Source organism: Schistocerca cancellata, chromosome 11 (genome assembly GCF_023864275.1).
Source record: "Schistocerca cancellata isolate TAMUIC-IGC-003103 chromosome 11, iqSchCanc2.1, whole genome shotgun sequence".
Lineage (NCBI taxonomy): Eukaryota > Metazoa > Arthropoda > Insecta > Orthoptera > Acrididae > Schistocerca > Schistocerca cancellata.
Genome location: NC_064636.1, coordinates 156,360,425 through 156,379,945, shown reverse-complemented (window position 1 = coordinate 156,379,945; position 19,521 = coordinate 156,360,425). Strand labels below are relative to the sequence as shown.

Genomic DNA, 19,521 nt, shown 5'->3' with positions numbered 1-19,521 from the left:
AAAGTAACTGATGATGGTTGATGTAGAGAGGATATAAAATGTAGACGGGCAATGGCAAGGAAAGCGTTTCTGAAGAAGAGAAATGTATGAACATCGAGTATAGATTTGTCAGGAAGGCGTTTCTGAAAGTATTTGTACGGAGTGTAGCCATGTATGGAAGTGAAACATGGAGGATAAATAGTTTGGACAAGATAAGAACAGAAGCTTTTGAAATGTGGTGCCACAGAAGAATGCTGAAGATTAGATGGGTAGATCACATAACTAATGAAGAGGTATTGACTAGAATTGGGGAGAAGAAGAGTTGTGGCACAACTTGACAATAAGAAGGACCGGTTGGTAGGACATGTTCTGAGGCATCAAGGGATCACAAATTAGCATTGGAGGCCTGCGTGCAGGGTAAAAATCGTAGAGGGAGACAAAGACATGAATACACTAGCAGATTCAGAAGGATGTAGGTAGCAGTAGGTACTGGGAGATGAAGAAGCTTGCACAGGATAGAGTAGCATGGAGAGTGGCATCAAACCAGTCTCAGGACTGAAGACAACAACAACAACAACAACAACAGAGCAAACCAAAGACTGTATTGCCAGAACACTTAGAAGGTTCAACAGGTCTACTAAAGAGACTGCTGACACCACGCTTGTCTACCCTTTTCTGGAGTATGGCTGTGTGGTGTGGGATCTGCGTCACGTGAGACTGACGGATGACACTGAAAAAGTACAAAAAACGGCAGCTCGTTTTGTATTATCGCGAAATAGGGGACATAGTGTCAGAGACATGGTATGTGAATTGGAGTGGCAATCATGAAAACAAAGGCGTTTTTCGTTGCGACAGGATCTTCTCATGAAATTTCAATCACCAGTTTTCTCCTCCGATTGGGAAAACATTCTGTTGGCACCCACTTACATAGGGAGAAATGATCATCAAGATAAAATAAGAGAAATCAGGGCTCGCACAGGAAAATTTAAGTGCTCGTTTGTCCTCCACGCCGTTCGACAGTGGAATGGTGGAGAGTGAGTTTGAAAGTGCTTCATTTAACCATCTGCGAAGCACTTTATTGTGAATAGCAGAGTAATCGTGTAGATGAATAGTTTATAAATGTACCTGCCACACGAAATGCTGTGCAGTAAAGATAAGGGATATGACAGAAGCACCCAGTATCTACACAATGCTTACATGGTGGTCTCTAAAACAATTGATGGATAAAAACCTCAAAATTTATTTATTGCTAAAGCTTTCCAGAAATTCTGTTTCTTATTCTGGTTGGTTTATGGTTGACCGGCATATTGTAAAATTTTAATTGTAAGTTTTATTTCTAGTACTTTGACAAACAGAAAGGTATTTGTTTGAAATCTTATTTGCATATTTTTCTGATGTGTCTTATCATTATTAGTGTTCAGTTACTTCACTTACATGTATATGAAAATACAAGTTGTAAATTATTGAGTTATAAAAGTTACAATATTTAGTAATTCAGTTGTCAGCGTCTAGAATCTGACACACCATGATACCAGTTACATTTAAAAAAAATCATGTGATCCAATTAATTGTTCAAAAACACTCGAAATTTACCAGATACCATGCCAAACAAAACTATATACTCAACACAATGCAAAAAAGTGAAAAGGTACAGTCAGAACAAAAGAAAACTCTGGAGCCTGCACACCTCAGTAGTTTGTAATCTTTCATATCCACCTATGTACATACTGGGGACCTGAAAAGCATTAGTTATTTTCTGTGGGAAAGGGTTTAACTGCAGGTATAATAATGAAACCCAGATACTACAGGTATAGCTCATGCATCAGCTGTTATCACTGCCACTCAGTATGTAATGTTACCGTTCAGTATTAAGTGGGTGATTATGTGACCATTTATGTGTGTGTCCTTCAGTCAACGGTGTTCTGCAATGCCAGGAGACCAGATGTTGGGAAGATGTAAAAATTTTCAACAAGGCTCACTCCATGTGTACTGGAAAATTTGCAACCATTTCCATCTGCTCAGACAATATTTCCATTTGTGGAAGGCTTCATATAAGTTACAGTGCCAAAAACAGTTTTAGATTAAAACCATCTGCAAGTGTGTCATTCACATTCATTCATCAGTATGCAAATTTATTCCCTTGATTGATGTCACATTTATTCTTGTTCATGAACAGTCATTGTCCAGCTGATCAACATCCATTGTAGATAACGAATGAAAATATTGATGCTTGCACTAGTAATTGATTTATTTGGAATCAAACAAAAAAAAGGTTTTGCCAGGTGAAATAAATTTACCATTTCTAGAGGTGAAAGTGTCGGCGAAACAAGGAGAATGCACTTACAGAGCTAACATAATGGAAGAGGAACATTTAGAAATTATTTCTCCTAAATAAATCTGAAATACCTTTAACTTAAAAATTTTGAATTAAAACATGTAACTGATTCATTTTTTGATACATTTCATAAATTGTTGTAGACTATTGACTTGTAGCACTGTATTTTAAAAAGATTGTAAGACATGAAAGTGAAGTATTTTAGTTCTAATCTAAAAATTCCAGATCAAATCGGCAGTGACTCAGAATAATCATTATTGAATTTCCTGTGGTTATTTTTGTTTTAAACCACTTTTACCTCATCAGTTCTTTACTCCTGGTGGAATATTATAATTTTAAATCAGTAACAGTTACTGAATATGTCAATTCTTATGCACTTTTATGACTTGTGGCCTATAGTACTGGATTTATGGTCACTCAAATATTGTTTCTTTGTTGTATATTTCAATATTTAACATTATCCTCCTCACTCTTCAGATTTACGCAGACTACTGATGGGAGTTGTAGCATATCATGTGAAGAAACTTGTCACCATAGACTGGTCCAGGATGAGTTGGTGATAGACATGGAGAAGTCAACACATGGGTTCAGTACCAATACAGAAGATCTGACTACTGATAAGGAATGCTCAGTTGCCACCCAATATGACTGTAGTACGAGGGAAAAGGAATTACATGTATATAGCTGTGATTTCTGCCAACAGAGCTTTTCTTCAAAATACAGACTCATAATGCATGTGTTTATGCACATTGATGGAACGCAACCACCTTCGCATGTTTGTAAGTGGTGTGGTGAGGTATTTCACAGTAATGTTGGCTTGAAAAAGCATATGAGAATTAGTGAGAATTGTCAAGTTTTAACTGTTGACAGTCATGAAAAATATGGACATAGTGATGAGCATCAAACCACTACCTCGTTGGATAGCGAGGCAGACGTTTCTGTCACAGAACACAATGAACAGTCTTCATGTAAGGAAACTTGGAAAGATTCAAAGAAGCCCTCTAATGACATATGTAACACATACATGACAAATGATAGAGAGAAAACAAGTAATTATGGAACTTTGTCTATAGCTGTTAATGTCAGTGCCCAGTCTGATCTACTTACTGCAAACAGAACCGACAGATGTGGTATTTGTGGCAAATTGTTTGCTAGGTCTGGTGATCTCGAGAGACATGTTTCCATTCATACTGGGAAAAGACTTCACAAATGTGATATTTGTGAGAAATGGTTTGCCCAGTCACGTTATCTAAAGGCTCACATATTAATTCACACTGGAAAGAACCCTTACATGTGCGAGATTTGTGGGAAATCTTTTACTATGTTAGGTGATCTCAAGAAACATTCATTAATTCACATTGGAAATAAACCTCACAAATGTGAGATTTGTGGGAAATCTTTTACTATATCAGGCAATCTTAAGAAACATGTATTGATTCACACTGGACAGAAACCTCACGAATGTAAGACGTGTGGGAAAGCTTTTGTGTTTTCAAGCTATCTGAAGGCACACACATTAACACGTTCGCTGCGGCTGACGCTTATAAGCGTTTCCGCGATCAACACGCCAGAGCGGCTGACGCTCATAAGCGTTTCCGCGATCAACACGCCAGAGCGGCTGACGCTCATAAGCGTTGCCGCGATCAGCAAGCCAGTGCGGGTAACACTTATAAGCGGTGCGCTCGCTAGCTGAGTTCTCACTAGGGGAGGTCGCCAACTGGGACACGCCGATTTCGTCCGAATTGTTTCTAGAAAGAGGTGGGACTCCACATAACGTGCCCGAAATATTTCGCCTGAGTTGGCCATAGGAAAGGAGGACATGCTCTCGAAAGTTGTTCCGATAGCACTATAGGAGGCTATACCCTATTTAGCGCTCTGTTCGTCGTTATTGGCGTAGAGTCATGGTCAAGCGCATTGCTCACGAAACAGGCGCCTTGGGATCAATCCCAGGTCCGTCCTGATTTTGTTTTCTCATTTCTATTTTACTCCGTATCTTCAGAGTGTTCGGTTATTTACGGTAGATGTATATTTCTATCGTCAAGTCAAAAATCTAATTAAAAGATTACAAAGTGCCCCTGAATAACTCCAACAACAGCGAGAGGTATCATCAAGAGAAGATGCAATTAAAATACATTCGACCGTGCTGCATCAATTCAGTGCTCTTGTGGACACCCCTATGATCTACTACGCTTGGTTTGCATCCAAACTATTAGAGGAAACACCTTAGTTTTAAAACTTGAATTAAGTGTGCTTTCCAATGAAGCATGTTGCAGAGAAATGTAACTGCTCAAACAATGCCTTCATAAAATGTGCCTAGAGTGAAACATATATGTTTCACATGTTTCTATGATATGTCACCATAAAAATGGCAAAACGTCTACTGTCGTAATGAATAAAAAGTAGCGCACGTAATCACAAGAATCGTTAAAATCTTTATTTTCATTAAACCTTTCGCCTAGTTATATAAATATACTACTTGAATGTATTTAAATTCTACGGTAAATAGTTGAACAATCTGACGAAACCAAGGAAAATAAGAATGACAACAATTGCAAAAAATTAGGAAGCACCTGGGATTGATTCCAGGTCGACTGTTTCGTGAGCAATGCGCTTGACCATTACGCTACGCCGTCAACATGTTCGCTGCGGCTGACGCATATAAGCGGCGCGTTCACTAGCAGAGTTCTCAGTTTAGTTTGTTCGGCTGTGCACTCGTGTTAGTTCAAGTAACCAACGACATATCACGTAACGTGTTCCTGTCTGCAGTTGTGTGTTTTCGTTTTTTGTCGTATGTGTTGTGCATTGTTTGCAATGGCGGCGACTGAACCGACACCGGGGCCTTCGAACGCGAAAAAGTGTAGGAAGAGTGACCAATATACTGCCCATGAGTTACTACGTGTGTTAGAAGATAGTGATGTAGAGTTCAGAGAGGACGAACCAGATGAGGGTGACTGGCATTTGGAGACTGCAGAAACAGACCACAGTGATGACAGTGTGGAAGCAGAACTGTCCCGTATGTTTCGTGACAGTTCGGAATCGGACGATACGGGCGACGATGATGAGGAAATCGCCGACGATAAAGAACCAGCGCTCGCAGAGGTAAGCAAACCAGGTGTTACGTGGCATGAAGAACCACATGGGATGCAGTATCACCCGTTTACGAAAGCAGAATGTTTGCTGATGAAGCCTGCTGGCAATACGCCAATGGATTTCTTTAGGCTACTGGTTACAGATGACATACTGCAGCTCATAGTTGACGAAACAAATGATAACGCACGGAATATATTTGCGAGCGCAAATACACAAGAGGGCTCTAGAATTAGTAATTGGAAACCCGTAAGTATAGAAGAAATACGTGTCTTCCTGGGGATTTCATTACATATGGGTAATGTCAAATGTGCCCGACTACAAGACTACTGGAAGAGGGATCCGCTGTTCGAAAATAAAGGAATAACGATGAGTATGAGCAGAGACAGATATTTGCTGATCTTACGCGCATTGCATTTTGCAAAAAAATCCAGAGTCAGGAGAACCGAAACCAAATGATCGACTGTATAAGATACGCCCTATATTGAATTATTTCAACAACAAAATGTGTAATGTGTATTATCCAGGTAGGGATCTCTCTTTAGATGAATCAATGATTCTTTGGAGGGGACGATTGTCATTTAGACAATACATAAAAAACAAACGAAATAAGTATGGCATCAAATTGTACATGCTAAATAACCCAGACGGCTTCATCAATAAATGCGCTGTGTACACGGGGATGCGTGGTGATATGGGGGGAAAAGGGCATGCTGAAAAGATAGTATTGCATTTGTTAGAAGAGAAGGTGAATGTTGGCCATCACATTTACATGGACAATTTTTACAACAGCTTTGCCTTAGCTAAAACCCTGTTGAATGCAAAAACACATTGCACCGGGACACTAAGGGTAAATAGGAAAAATACCCCTAAAGACGTGGTATGCGCCAAGCTGGGGAAAGGGGACACCATAGCACGATATTCGGACGGGGTAATGATCGGCAAATGGAAGGATAGACGAGAGGTCTCCTATATTTCCACAGAATACCCCAATACAATGGAACGTGTGCAGAATGCACGCCAGCAAATAGTCGCGAAACCACTGCCAATTATCAGATATAATAGTTGTATGTCTGGGACCGATAGGCAGGACCAGATGTTGTCTTATTATTTATGTGAACGAAAGACAATCCGCTGGCCAAAGAAACTATTCTTCCATGTAGTTGACATGCTAATGTTCAATGCACATTACCTATATAATAAATACTCAGGGCATAATATGACTTTGTATGATTATAGAATACAAATAATAAAGGGACTACTTCCACCAATGGACGTTACAAAAGGTGTGCGTAACAAATGTAAAGACACACATGTTGTGCAAAAGCGGGACGCAACGGAAGGGACGAAGCAAGTTATGCGGAAGCGATGTAAAACGTGCGCGGCACGGGGCAAGCGTACGGATACACCATACGTGTGTATAACGTGTCCAAACCAACCTGGATTCTGTTTGAACTGCTGCACAATTACACATCCATAATGTAATGGGACGTCGTATCTACAGAGGAAGATCTGTTTGTGTTTGATTTGTAAAGTGTTTGCTTTATTTGATAGCCATGTAAATATAGTTACATTGGTTGCTCAGAATATGATGTTTCTGTACAGTACCGTATGTGGACGTATTTGTGGTTTGCTATACAAACATCACCTCTACACCTTGAAAACGTATTTCTTACTAGCTGCAGTGCCCGGCGTTGCCCGGGTGTGTATTCATTCCTGTCTTATTTTAGTCCATCTGCTTCTTCTCTCTCTGTCCATCGCCTCCTGTTCTATCGCTATCTATTTTCCATTCATCTCAGTTCCGTTTTCACACAGGTCAATCTTCATGACATAATATTTCCTGTACTATGTGTCCCACAAGAATATAATTTTCCATGTTCCCCGGGAAGAATATTAGGAAACTGCAAAATGCGTTGCGAATGGAGTTGGTATTACAGACGTAATACATTACAACCACATGCATAGTGGGACGGATTTTCGTGCGTTTCATAGTTTTGACGTCATATCTCCTGTACTACGTGTCATACTATGATATAATTTCAAAGCTACATTTAGTGGTATATATGCATATCCTCTGCAAAATTCTTCACGAATAGCTTTAGTAGTAATGACATAATAAATAGAAATCACAAACCTGATGTTGCGGTTATTCACGAACAGAATTGTTTATGACGTCATATCTCCTGAACTATATATCGTAAGTAGGTTTTGCTACCATAGCAAATGATTCATTACCTTAGAGAAGATTTGTACCAAATTTGATTGCAATCGGTGTACTAGTTTAGGAGCAGATGTGGAATATCGTCACATGATGCGGCCGTTTTTGACGAATTACATTGTTCATGACGTCATATCTCCTGACGTATGTGTCGTATGTGGTTCTTATCCCTACAGTGAGAGTTTTCCGATAATAGGAATATGTGTACCAAGTTTCGTTGAAATCGGTCCAGTAGGAGGAGATGTGGAACATACATACATACACATACAGTCATTTCTAAAATATGTATATATTTGTGATTGGGTTTCCATAGCACCACATTGCAGACGAGTCCTGTTTCTTTTTCTTCGTTTTATACATCTTTTGGTGTTTTCCGACTAATTCTTTTTCAATGGAGTGGATTTGTCACTTGTGTGAATTGCATTTTCTGTCCAGTTAGCAATACAATAAACAAATAAGGGGCTTTGTTAGAATTGTTTGCAATAAATGCATGTAACGCTTATAAGCGACAGACAGCAGGCAGCATTTATCACATGATCGGCATGCAGCTAAAGTGTACTTGTATTTCTATATCTAGCACCTCTTCCGCAGACGTTATATTCGTTGCCAATATTACGTTCGTGCACAACATGAATTTGTCGCAAAACTAGACATTAGTCTTGCGATCAAAATTTAGGCGTGTTCATAATTTGTATTCAGCCAGGTATGGATTACGAAATATAAATTCCAGCAGTATCTTATTATAACTTGCAACTGCTGACTTCCCTTGCAGAACAAAGTTTATTCATCCATAAGAATTATGAAACGATACAGTGGCGAGCTAAGTCGGTAACTATGTAAAGTTATTTCCTCGAAATAAAAATCATAGAAGGCCGTGCGGCTGCAAAGAGAAGTGATTGCAGCGCTCCTGGCAGCTGGCCCCGAACTGTTTTGACTGAGTGGAACGCTGCGCCTCTGGTAGCCAGCGTACGAACTCCAAACGAATCAGCTGGCGGCATCTAGTTTATTCGCCACAAACTTACAGGTTTCGCAGGGCTATGATTTCAGCTCTCAGCGCACGTGCGCTTACAAGCGTCCGCCTCGCGCGTTAGCGGCTCGCACTGGCGACCGCAGCGAACGTGTTAATTCACACTGGAAAGAAACCTCACAAATGTGAGATTTGTGAGAAATCTTTTACTATGTTAGGTAATCTCAAGAAACATTCATTAATTCACATTGGAAATAAACCTCACAAATGTGAGATTTGTGGGAAATCTTTTGCTAGGGCAGATCATCACAAGACACACACATTATTTCACACTGGAAATAAATCTCACAAATGTGAGATTTGTGGGAAATCTTTTACTATATTAGGCAATCTTAACAAACATTTATTAATTCACACTGGAGAGAAAACTCACAAATGTGAGATTTGTGGGAAATCTTTTGCTGCGTCAAGCTGTCTCAAGAATCACAATTTAATTCACACTGGAAAGAAACCTCACAAATGTGAGATTTGTGGGAAATCTTTCACTATGTCAAGCCATCTCAAGAAACATGTATTAATTCACACGGGAAAGAAACCCAACATCTGCGAGATTTGTGGGAAAACTTTTACTATGTTAGGGGATCTCAACAAACATGTATTAATTCACACTGGAAAGAAACCTCACAAATGTGAGATTTGTGGGAAATCTTTTACTGTATTAGGCAATCTTAACAAACATGTATTAATTCACACTGGAAATAAACCTTACAAATGTGAGATTTGTGGTAAATCTTTTGCTAGGGCAGATCATCGCAAGACACACACATTATTTCACACTGGAAATGAACCTCACAAATGTGGGATTTGTGGGAAATCTTTTACTATATTAGGCAATCTTAACAAACATTTATTAATTCACACTGGAAAGAAACCTCACAAATGTGAGATTTGTGGGAGAGCTTTTACTATGTTAGGTAATCTCAAGAAACATACATTAATTCACACTCGAAAGAAACCTCACAAATGTGAGATCTGTGGGGAATCTTTTGCTACATCAGATGATCTCAAGACACACGCATTTCAACACACTGGAAGTGGGCCTCACAAATGTGGTATCTGTGACAAAAGTTTCACTTACTTGGATACTCTCAAGACACATGCATTACTTCACATCAGAAAGAAAACGTAAGTATGTGTTAGTTTACGCAAATAGGTTTTCGTGGTTGGTGCCCTCAAGGCCTATCAAATAATGTATGTACCAGGGGACAATAAATTGTACTTTTGGTGAAATAACTTTAAAATCTGGTAGAATTGTGAAAAAAACTTGTCATGATGTCTACTATGGAGTGCTAACAGATAATGTGACAAAAAATTCATATCTGTAGCTTCAGATGTCAAGAAATGGTATTACCAAATACTCATAAACGTGAATCAAATGTGTTTTTGTCATTAGCACTGCTGCTTTTTCCTATTGATCTTCTGACAAGAAGATTGTGAATTGTGATAAATCCTTACATTTGTCAGTAATCATAAGTATCTTGCAATATTTTGTGTAAGGCTAAGGAAATGAGATGACTTGCTGCTTAATATTCCAAAGTCATCATGTAGTACTTGTAACTCTGTATTTTACAAACAGTGACAGTAAAAATATATTCATGGCACTTGCTTCATTGAGGCTAGTAAACTCTGGAGAAACATGATTATAACAATTATTTTACTCAGATATGTTTTCTCAAGAGTCTTGGTGTGTCATTAATATTGTGTACATGTATGTTCTGTTGGTACTACTCCTGCATTAGTAAACATAACAACAAATATAAAAACCTGCTTAATAGCATGTTTGGCCACCTTTGGAATACAGTACTTTGACAATTCTACATGATTGGGACTTGAAACATCATGTACATGTTTCTGGGTGTATTTTGCATCAGTTGTATTCCACACATTCAGATTAGCTAAATGGTATGGTCAAGACATCAGTGTTAGTTACCAAGCTAGTCAGACCATGCACATGTGACATGGACATTTATCCTGCTGAAAGATGCCTCCACTATGGGAGAGCACACCTGGAATGAAGGAATCCATGCAGTTGCAATTAATGTCACATAGTCTGCCACTGTCATGATGCCTTCTGTTGCTAACAGGTGTCCCACAGGAGCCAAAGTGACTGCCCCCATAGCGTAATGGGCCCTCTATTTGGTGCCATTCATTTAGATGATAGCATATCTGGATGTGCAACTGACCTGGTGTAACAGGAAATGTCACCCATCCTGACAGTGAACATTTGAATTGACCTTCACTACAGCCTCAATGATCCCTTGCCCACTGCAGTTGCAAGTGAACATTTTGGTGGATTGGTATGGAGACATAGTGACCATATGTTCCAGAGCCACACATTCAACAATGTACATTGAACTGTGGGTTCCAAAACGTGTATGGCTGCCCCAGCGTTGTTTTCTTTCATTAGATACACCACATAATGCCACATCTCCAACTTTACAGATCAGGCAAGCTTCTGACCTCCATACTTTGGGAAGAAGTATAGATGTATTACATCTTTTCATAATGTTATGGACTTATTACCATTCAGCCATTGTACCATTGTACCAACTTCACCACTTTTGAGGTGCTAGTTCCCAACTGCAATGCCACTTTAACTTGCCCTTTGGTAAAGTCATTTACATCTTTAAATTTACATGTTTGCAGATCATCTTACTGATAGAAGAAAAAGTGTAAATCTCTGGTCTGCTTATATACTTGTAATCTGCTTACCGCATCATGTGCATACAATGTGGCGTTCATTCTCCTCATGAACAGTGTTCATGACATTTTTGCCTATCAGTGCATCTTCATGTAAATGGGTCAGATGCGGAAATGTGTAATCTTAGAAATTCATCATGCTTGGTTGCCATTCACACTAGTGCACAATAGCTATATTTTTTGTGAAATATTTTTGTTTCACAAAGCTCTGTACATAATTCAGAGATAATATAGGTAAGTGTTATCCACCAAAGCTCTTAATTACTTGTTCAGCATCTAATACTGCGTAAGTTCTACAAAAAAAATGAAATAGGTAAACAAACATTAGATGTTATGATTTGATTCCAGTTATTTGTATACACAAGAACAACACTTGGGAGAGCTCAGAACGTGAGCACTAAATATTTCTTGTGTTACATTCAAAGATGTTTCCATTGTGGGTATTTTTTTAAATTTGTGGTAAATATACAAGAGGTTTTTGGAAAATTGTACTTATGCTTGAGTTTCAATTTCAGAACGATTGTTTTTAATTTTGATTTCCTGCCTATTTGTTATTGTTGGAAGTGGTTTAGTATGTTTCATCGTATGTGTAACAATGGGAGATAGTTATAATTAAGGGATTGGCACTGTTCTGTGTTGCTACACTTCAGCTGTGACACTTTGTAGTGATATGATTACATTGTATTTCATCTTTCCCATTATAGTACATCCACAACTGCTGTATGGGTTATTCATAATAGACAACATCCGCATTAAATATTATTTTCCAATAAAAGGAAAGAAAAACAGGGTTTCTGAACAATAGCCTTATATTCCAATGAATCTGAAAATGTACTACAAAGTGTGGCGACTATGCATATTATGAATCTCTAAGGAACAGTAAAATTTGTAGTAACATGTTAAAAAAGGTACACAATATGGACTGAATATCTATAGGCGTCAGATTAGGATGGGTTATATGGTGTTTCTCTGGTACACGACATGTAAGCAGAAAATAAACATATTCAGTGGTTGTGTGGAAAACCACCCAAAGAACTGAGTCTACATAAACACTGTACATACCCATAAATTAAAGAGTGTAACTGCACCTATTAAAATAATAACCTAAGCTAATCACTACAGAATAAACTGTTGTATAAGAATTGTCAAGGACAAGTCAGTTGTTGGTTGTGTGTCCAGGAGTAAGGGTAATCAAGCATATTGTTTTAAGAAAACAACAATGACGAGTAATTTAAAACAACTAACTGGTATTTACATCAGAACTTTACTTCTAAGGCCACTAACAGACTGAGGGGCATAGTGCTGGAGAATGGGATAGATGCACACCTCTGATCAGACTGAAAGCTGGTTGCCAATAATGAGCCAAATTTATCCCGGCTATGCCCTATGGCCCGATGTGACCATTAGCAGCGGTCTCATTGGTTGCTGGATGGTTTTCTAGGTTTTCCTCACTAAGGATGCTTCTCGGAAGTGTCTCCTCATCAGTATCCTCACTGTCAGAATTGTATGAATGTGAACAAGGCATATACAGCAGTAACTGATACAGTTCTGACTAGCCACAGCTCTGAAGTGAAACGTATTTCATAAAGTGTTCCCCACTCGGTCTATCAATCTACCACACACACTTCACTCCCCCTCCATAGCAGCAGGGTAATTATTTCAAAATTACAAAAGTAGTAGTTTGATGTTTGAAAATGCTCTTTTGGACCGGTGGCTCTTACTAAAGGATACAACGTTCTAATAGGGGAAACAAATAATTTCCAAAATGCAGTAAAAAAGTGGACATGAATAGAAAACTAAAAGTATTTAAGGAGTGACAAATAATAGTACAACAATTTAGAGTTTGAATTTGCCAATTTTGGCTACTGTAGAAATAATTTTGGCTATTGTAGAAATATACGCAGCCAACTGAAATGATGCAGTGATACAGTGGTGTTGTGGTGCCGAGGCAACAGGTGTGCTGACCATGTACTGAGCCAGCAGGGACAGCATGAGGGCTGCCAAGATACATCAGCTGGGCAGTGGGTAAGCTGGTGCAATGGTGATGCCAGTGGACAGTGATTGAGTATTGTGGGTCAGAATGACAGCATTGGGGCCAGAAAATGTTGTTACCAGTTGTGAAGGTCTAGCCTCGCAGATCATGAAAGGCTGTAACACTGCATCAGATGGGTGCATCATCGAAGGCTGGCTGGTTATTTCTATACAAAAGGAGGTCTAGCTCAATATTATTAATAAGATTTATTACTTTTCCTATAATCTCTGCAGTTTGTAGTATAAAAGTTAAAATTACAAAATTATTGAAGGATACATTACAAACTGATTATATATCCATAATAAACAAATCTCATTAAGACAATTGTAACACTTTCATTGTTTCATTAAATCTTATTTCATGTACTTAGGTTGACAGCCCTGTAGCCAGGCAGATGCTATTGGTAGGTGGGGCTACACTACACATGGCCTGCACCTTATTAGGAAGGGGGAAGATAAATTAGCTTCTCTATTAGCAGATACTGTAAGGTGGGCCACAGTCACACAAGGGGTGATCCCTGTGGTTATTGCGACCAAGGCAAACAGGTTTTTTTTAAGGTTAAAGTCAATTTCCAGGCAGACAACAACCATGGAAAATAGAAGAAAAGAAACTTCATGCACAGCAAACAAGGATAAAGCTAAGGATGATATCAAATTCACCAAAATATCAGAGGAATAAAAAAAAAGTAGGTGAGCTGATAGTGTATTTAGATGATCTCGAAAATAAGAATGAGATTGATATACTTTGTCTGTCTGAGCATCATGTAACTGTGGGGATGGAAAATGTCAGTATAAATGGGTATTATTTAGCATCTTACACTTGTAGACCTAGTATGAATAAAGAAGTAGTTGCCATTTTCATAAAACAAGTGTATAAATACACAACTGTTAAAGTGAGCAAATTTTGTGTTGATCAGCACTTTGAGGTTTGTGCATGTTAACTTCAGCTAGATAATGTTGATATTAGCAACAGTGTAAAGGTTTCCACTAGGAGATTGGGAGCTATTCATAAAAAAGTTTGACTCCCTATTATGCTGTCTGTCAGACAAAATGAAGAAGTTATTAATCTGGGGTGATATCAGTGTTAACTTTTCTAAGCATTTCTGATAGGAAAAGTGAACTAGAAGTGTTGTTAATAACACATAACTTAGAATCAGTATCCCTACAGGTATAGCTCAAGACAGTAGTACTCTAACAGATAATGTATTTGTACAGCAAGAGGATGTAGAACAAACACATGCTTTCCCTGTGGTTAATGGATTATGTGACCATGATGCACAACTGATTAACTTACAAAACATAACAGGGTGTACACTTCAGAAACCATTAAGTAAAAGTGTGAGGGTGTTGAACCCAGTATCTATAGATCACTTCAGAGAAAGTTTAGGAAATGTAAACTGGGAATATATATATAATGATCCAAATGCTAATGATAAATGCAGCAAATTTCCTAATAAATTTATATCCCTTTTTGAACATTGTTTTCCAAAGAAAATTACTAAATGTAACACCACAATATTTTTAAAGAAACCTTGGATTATTGTAGGTATTAATGTGTCTTCAGAAAGAAAAAGAAAACTGTATGAGACAGCAAGAAGTAGTTTTACACTATAAAAATTATTGTAACACACTGAGAATAGTTGTAAGGAAATCAAGAAATACATATGTTAGAGAACAAATTAACAACTGCAGCAATAAAATCAAATCAATATGGAATGTTGTTAGAAGGGAGACAGGAAAACTAACCAGTGGGGTAGGTAGTATTACTGATAAAGAGAATGAGACCATCTTAACCAACATTACACAGGTAGCCAATGTATGTAACAATCACTTCTTAAGCGTAGGAGAAAAAATTGGTGAGAATAGTTCAAAAGAAAAAGCCAGGCAGCACATGGAAGAGTCAGTTTTGAAAAATTTTAGTCAGATTAGGTTTCATCTAACAAACTCTTGTGAAATAAGGAAAATTATTAAATCATTGAAAAATAAATGTTCTTTAAGAGTACACGACATCAAAACAATTCGGAGCAGTTACAGCTGATATTTTGAGTCACATATGTAATGCATCACTGACTCAGGGAATTTTTCCAGGCAGGTTGAAATATATCCATTGTCAGGCCTCTCTACAAAAGGGGGAAACCACAGATGCCAATAATTACCAGCCAGTATCCTAGCTTACAGCATTTTCAAAAATGTTTGAGAAAGTAATGTACTCAAGAGTGGTTAGCTATCTCAACAGTAATGGGGTACTTAGTAAATCACAGTTTGGATTTCAGAAATGCTGTTCCACTGAGACAGCAATATGCAATTTCACTGTCTACATAATAGAGTGTTTAAATAGTAAAATGTCACCAGTAGAAATATTCTGTGACTTATCCAAAGCATTTGATTGTGTGAACGATGACATTATGTTAGAGAAATTACAATTCTATGGTATAAATGGAAAAGCGTATGAATGGTTTAAGTCATATCTACAGAACAGAAGCAAAAAGTCTCCTTGTATGCTTCTAGTGATTGGAAGGAGTTTGCCACTTCATCTAACTGGAATGAAATTACATTAGGTTGTAACCTCCCCCTCACTTACCGACCTGAATGACAGTGAAAAATGAAACCACGTGTACCTAATGGGAGTTTTGGAAAAGCAATCGTCACCGATGTTAACCTGTTGGTAAAGAGGGAGGAAAGGGTTACATCTGGATGAAAGGAAATTTGCTAATGAAACTGGTGCAAATTAATTTTGAAAAGGGGTAAAGTTAATAAAGAAAGTAAATGTGCAGCCGTTACGTTAACAATTAACTAGCGGTAATTAGGTATTTGAGGTTTGGGGGAAATCACGGTCGCCAGTCCTAAGGACAATTACTATAGTAACTGAAAAAGAAAGGTTATTACACATATAATTAGCACTAGAAGCGTGGCAACTGAAGGTTGACACGTGTAGTGTGAAAACTGAAAGTTTGTCAGAAGTAATAAATTTCGCTACACCCTGACTTAATTTAGCAAAAGAATTAATAAAACCGGAAAATCGAAAGTTAATTTAGTGACTGAAGTTAATAGTGAGCTTTCTTTCTGAAGCACATCGAAATTCAGTAAAATACGGTTAGTCTTGGACTACCTCAACAATCATTTCAAAAACTACTTGAATCTACGCAATTTAGAAATAAGAGATTTAACTTTGAACTTGAATTAAATGATTCCAAACAATTAACAATAGTAAAATTTAGTACGTACCAAGCTGAGCTGCAGTCACAGGTAAGCTAAAATATGGTAACAAAACTCGCACTCTTAATTCGTGCTTGTGTAATCTGAATATTGTAGCCAGCTATTAATGCCATAATTGAACTTTGAAATTAAAGCAGTGATAACGAGTTAGCTATATTACTTTAATGCTGGCGTTTGAATTTCAACGACACTCGGGTTCGTTTCGGAAAAGGAAGGGACTCTGCTTGGTAATGCAATTGGGACAATGAGCAACAAAAGTTCATGCTAAGTTGCTGTACTTATAGTGACGAAAATGGAACAGTTTGAAAGCTGAGGTCTGCCGTACAGTTCTAAAACTTTACGTGCGTCCAGTCTTCCTCGTCGGTTGATTGAAGGTTTGAAGCCTTCGGTCGAGGAGGTGGCGACAGTCACTCATTGTCAGCCGTCGCTGTTGCAGAAGCTGGATGTAGGCGCGCCTTCTTCTCGACACGGTCACCAGACGAAACGGGCTCTTGATGTGCGCTAGTTAATGTTTCCCGTCCGCGACACCATGTCAGAAACTATCATCGCAAGTCGATCGCAATTACATGCTGCCAAACCCCGAAAGCGCGGCAACTCGCGGGAGCGTCACACAACACACCTGCTCCACTCGCTACTCCCGCCACACTCCTTCTGCTCAGCCCGCGCTCCACGCGGCAGAGTTAACACTACCAAAGATCCTACACACTTTGATTCTTCACACGACCTATCGACGTAATCGTTCGATAGCAGTCTTCCCTAGGCAAGACCCAGCGTAAAAATACAAATAATATTTACGAAACAAACCAATTATACATCGACATAAATGTATAAAAATATATATACAAACAGTAAAACAATTACAATATACAAAGAGACAGAAATGTCATATCTTGAGGTAACAAAGCAAGGAAAAAAAATAGTACAATAGATGGAAATAGGAGGATATGCATTTCCGGCGTTACAAGGTGTTCCACAAGGTTTGATCATGGGTCTCCTCCTGTTCTTGATATATGTGAATGATGTTGAACTGACACTGTTTGCTGGTGATACAAGCATAATTATTAATCCAGTAAAGGAAAGTCCAATAGAAAATGATACAAATAAGGTCTTTTGAAAAGTTATTAATTGGTATTCTGTGAATGTGTTTCTTCTAAACTTCGAAAATACACAGTACATCCAATTTTCTGCTGCGAAAAGTTTAATTCCTTCAATAAACATAACACATCAAAAGAAGTCAGTAGCCAGGGTAGAACATACTAGGTTTTTGGGCGTACATAGAGATGATAATCTTAATTGGAAAATTCGTGTTTTGGATCTCCTAAAGCGACTAGGTTCAGCAACTTTTGCAATCAGAATAATTGCTAATTTTGAGGATGTAGAAATTAGTAAGCTAACATACTCTGCATACTTCCACACTCTGATGTCATACAGAATAATATTCTGGGGCAACTCAACACTTAGGCGAAAGGTATTCATTGGTCAAAAGAAAGTAGTTAAAATAATATGTGGGGTTCATAGTCGCACATCTTGTAGGCATCTGTTTACAAGGTTAGGAATTCTTACAATTGCTTCACAGTACATTTACTCAGTAACGAAATTTTTTCTCAACAACATTGACCAGTTTAAAATCAACAGTGACATTCATGATTACAATACCAGAAAAAAGAAAGACCTACACTATCCTTTACTTAATCTACAGTATTTTTGGCACAGAAAGGGGTAAAATATGTTGCTATAAAACTTTTCGATGAAATAAAATGTCTGACAGACAGCAGTAGTAGTTTCAAAAAGAAATTGAAATCATAACTCCTTGACAACTCCTTCTATACCATAGATGAATTCTTGAATATGAGTAAATAAATCTGGAGATATAATATATGCATTTTGTGCCATTTAAGGGAATGGGGTAGATAATAGAAATATTTAGGTAATGTAAACACTATAATAAACAAGAAAAGCAATTTGTTTCCTGTGCGCATTTCTAGTGCATTTGACACGTTCCACATCATAATGGTTTTTCCGTGCTATTGATCAATGGAACATGTAACTAACTCAATAACTAACTAACTTAATTGATATTGGTTATTAAATCCTATATCATTGGTTTGGTCCTTAACTAAGTGGAATTTAATGCTCACCCATGTTGCAAAATACGCAAAATAACAAAATTATACAATGGAAACAATCTTATACATATTAGCATCCCATCTCCTAATGCTTAGTCATAAACGAGAGTCGTGACTGAATTGCGCCAGGATCCAAAATCCACTTAAGTATAAAATTACCCAACAGCTGCTGCTTGTGCACCACTGGTTTGGTGATCTGAATAGTTCACAGTATCCTGGATTACATATGATCCATATAACCATTCTGAGGACAACTACACCATATAACCATTCTGAGGACAACTACAGTCACTGGAAGATACATGACACCGGGGAACCATTCTATGTAGGAATCCCAGCTTACTCCACTCAGTGATGTGTGCAATGCCGTGGTCAACGGTAAATTTCAATTTTCCTGAGCTAGTATACATCAATGGTTTGCAGAAGGTGAGTCTTTGATTTTTTCGATAGTGTAGGCAGGCTGTCGATTGGGTGCCAGCACAAAAGGTGTTTCAGGAAAATTAGAAGAAAAATTTAAATGCTATTCTGTGTGTAAGTTAAATGAGCAAATAACCTAATGGTGGGTGTGATACATCATAATAAGAACATTGAATAAAAGTCTACCATTAGAGAAACTCGAGAAGTCTGGAGCGTAAATGCATGGTCACAGCAGAGAACTGCTACTATAGTTGACTGTGCTACCAAATACTGTATTCTGTTCCCAGTGGGCATAAATAAAGATTTGTGCATTGCAACAACAATGTGAGAGCAAGGGAATTCTGTAGTTTTTCCTAAAAGCAATGCTATTTCACAATGCACTAAT

The 19,521-nt window shown here is 38.0% G+C and overlaps 2 protein-coding genes across 2 annotated transcripts in view; one reads left to right on the top strand and one right to left on the bottom strand.

Moving 5' to 3' along the window:
• Positions 1-19,521, bottom strand: part of LOC126108982 (zinc finger protein 708-like) — a 725,579-nt gene that overhangs the window by 201,818 nt on the left and 504,240 nt on the right. The gene's annotated exons all lie outside the window — the stretch shown is intronic.
• On the top strand, positions 8,668-10,257 carry LOC126108983 (zinc finger protein 708-like). The gene has a single exon (XM_049914385.1). The coding sequence runs from the start codon at positions 8,798-8,800 to the stop codon at positions 9,773-9,775; it is 978 nt and encodes a 325-aa protein (XP_049770342.1). The 5' UTR covers positions 8,668-8,797; the 3' UTR covers positions 9,776-10,257.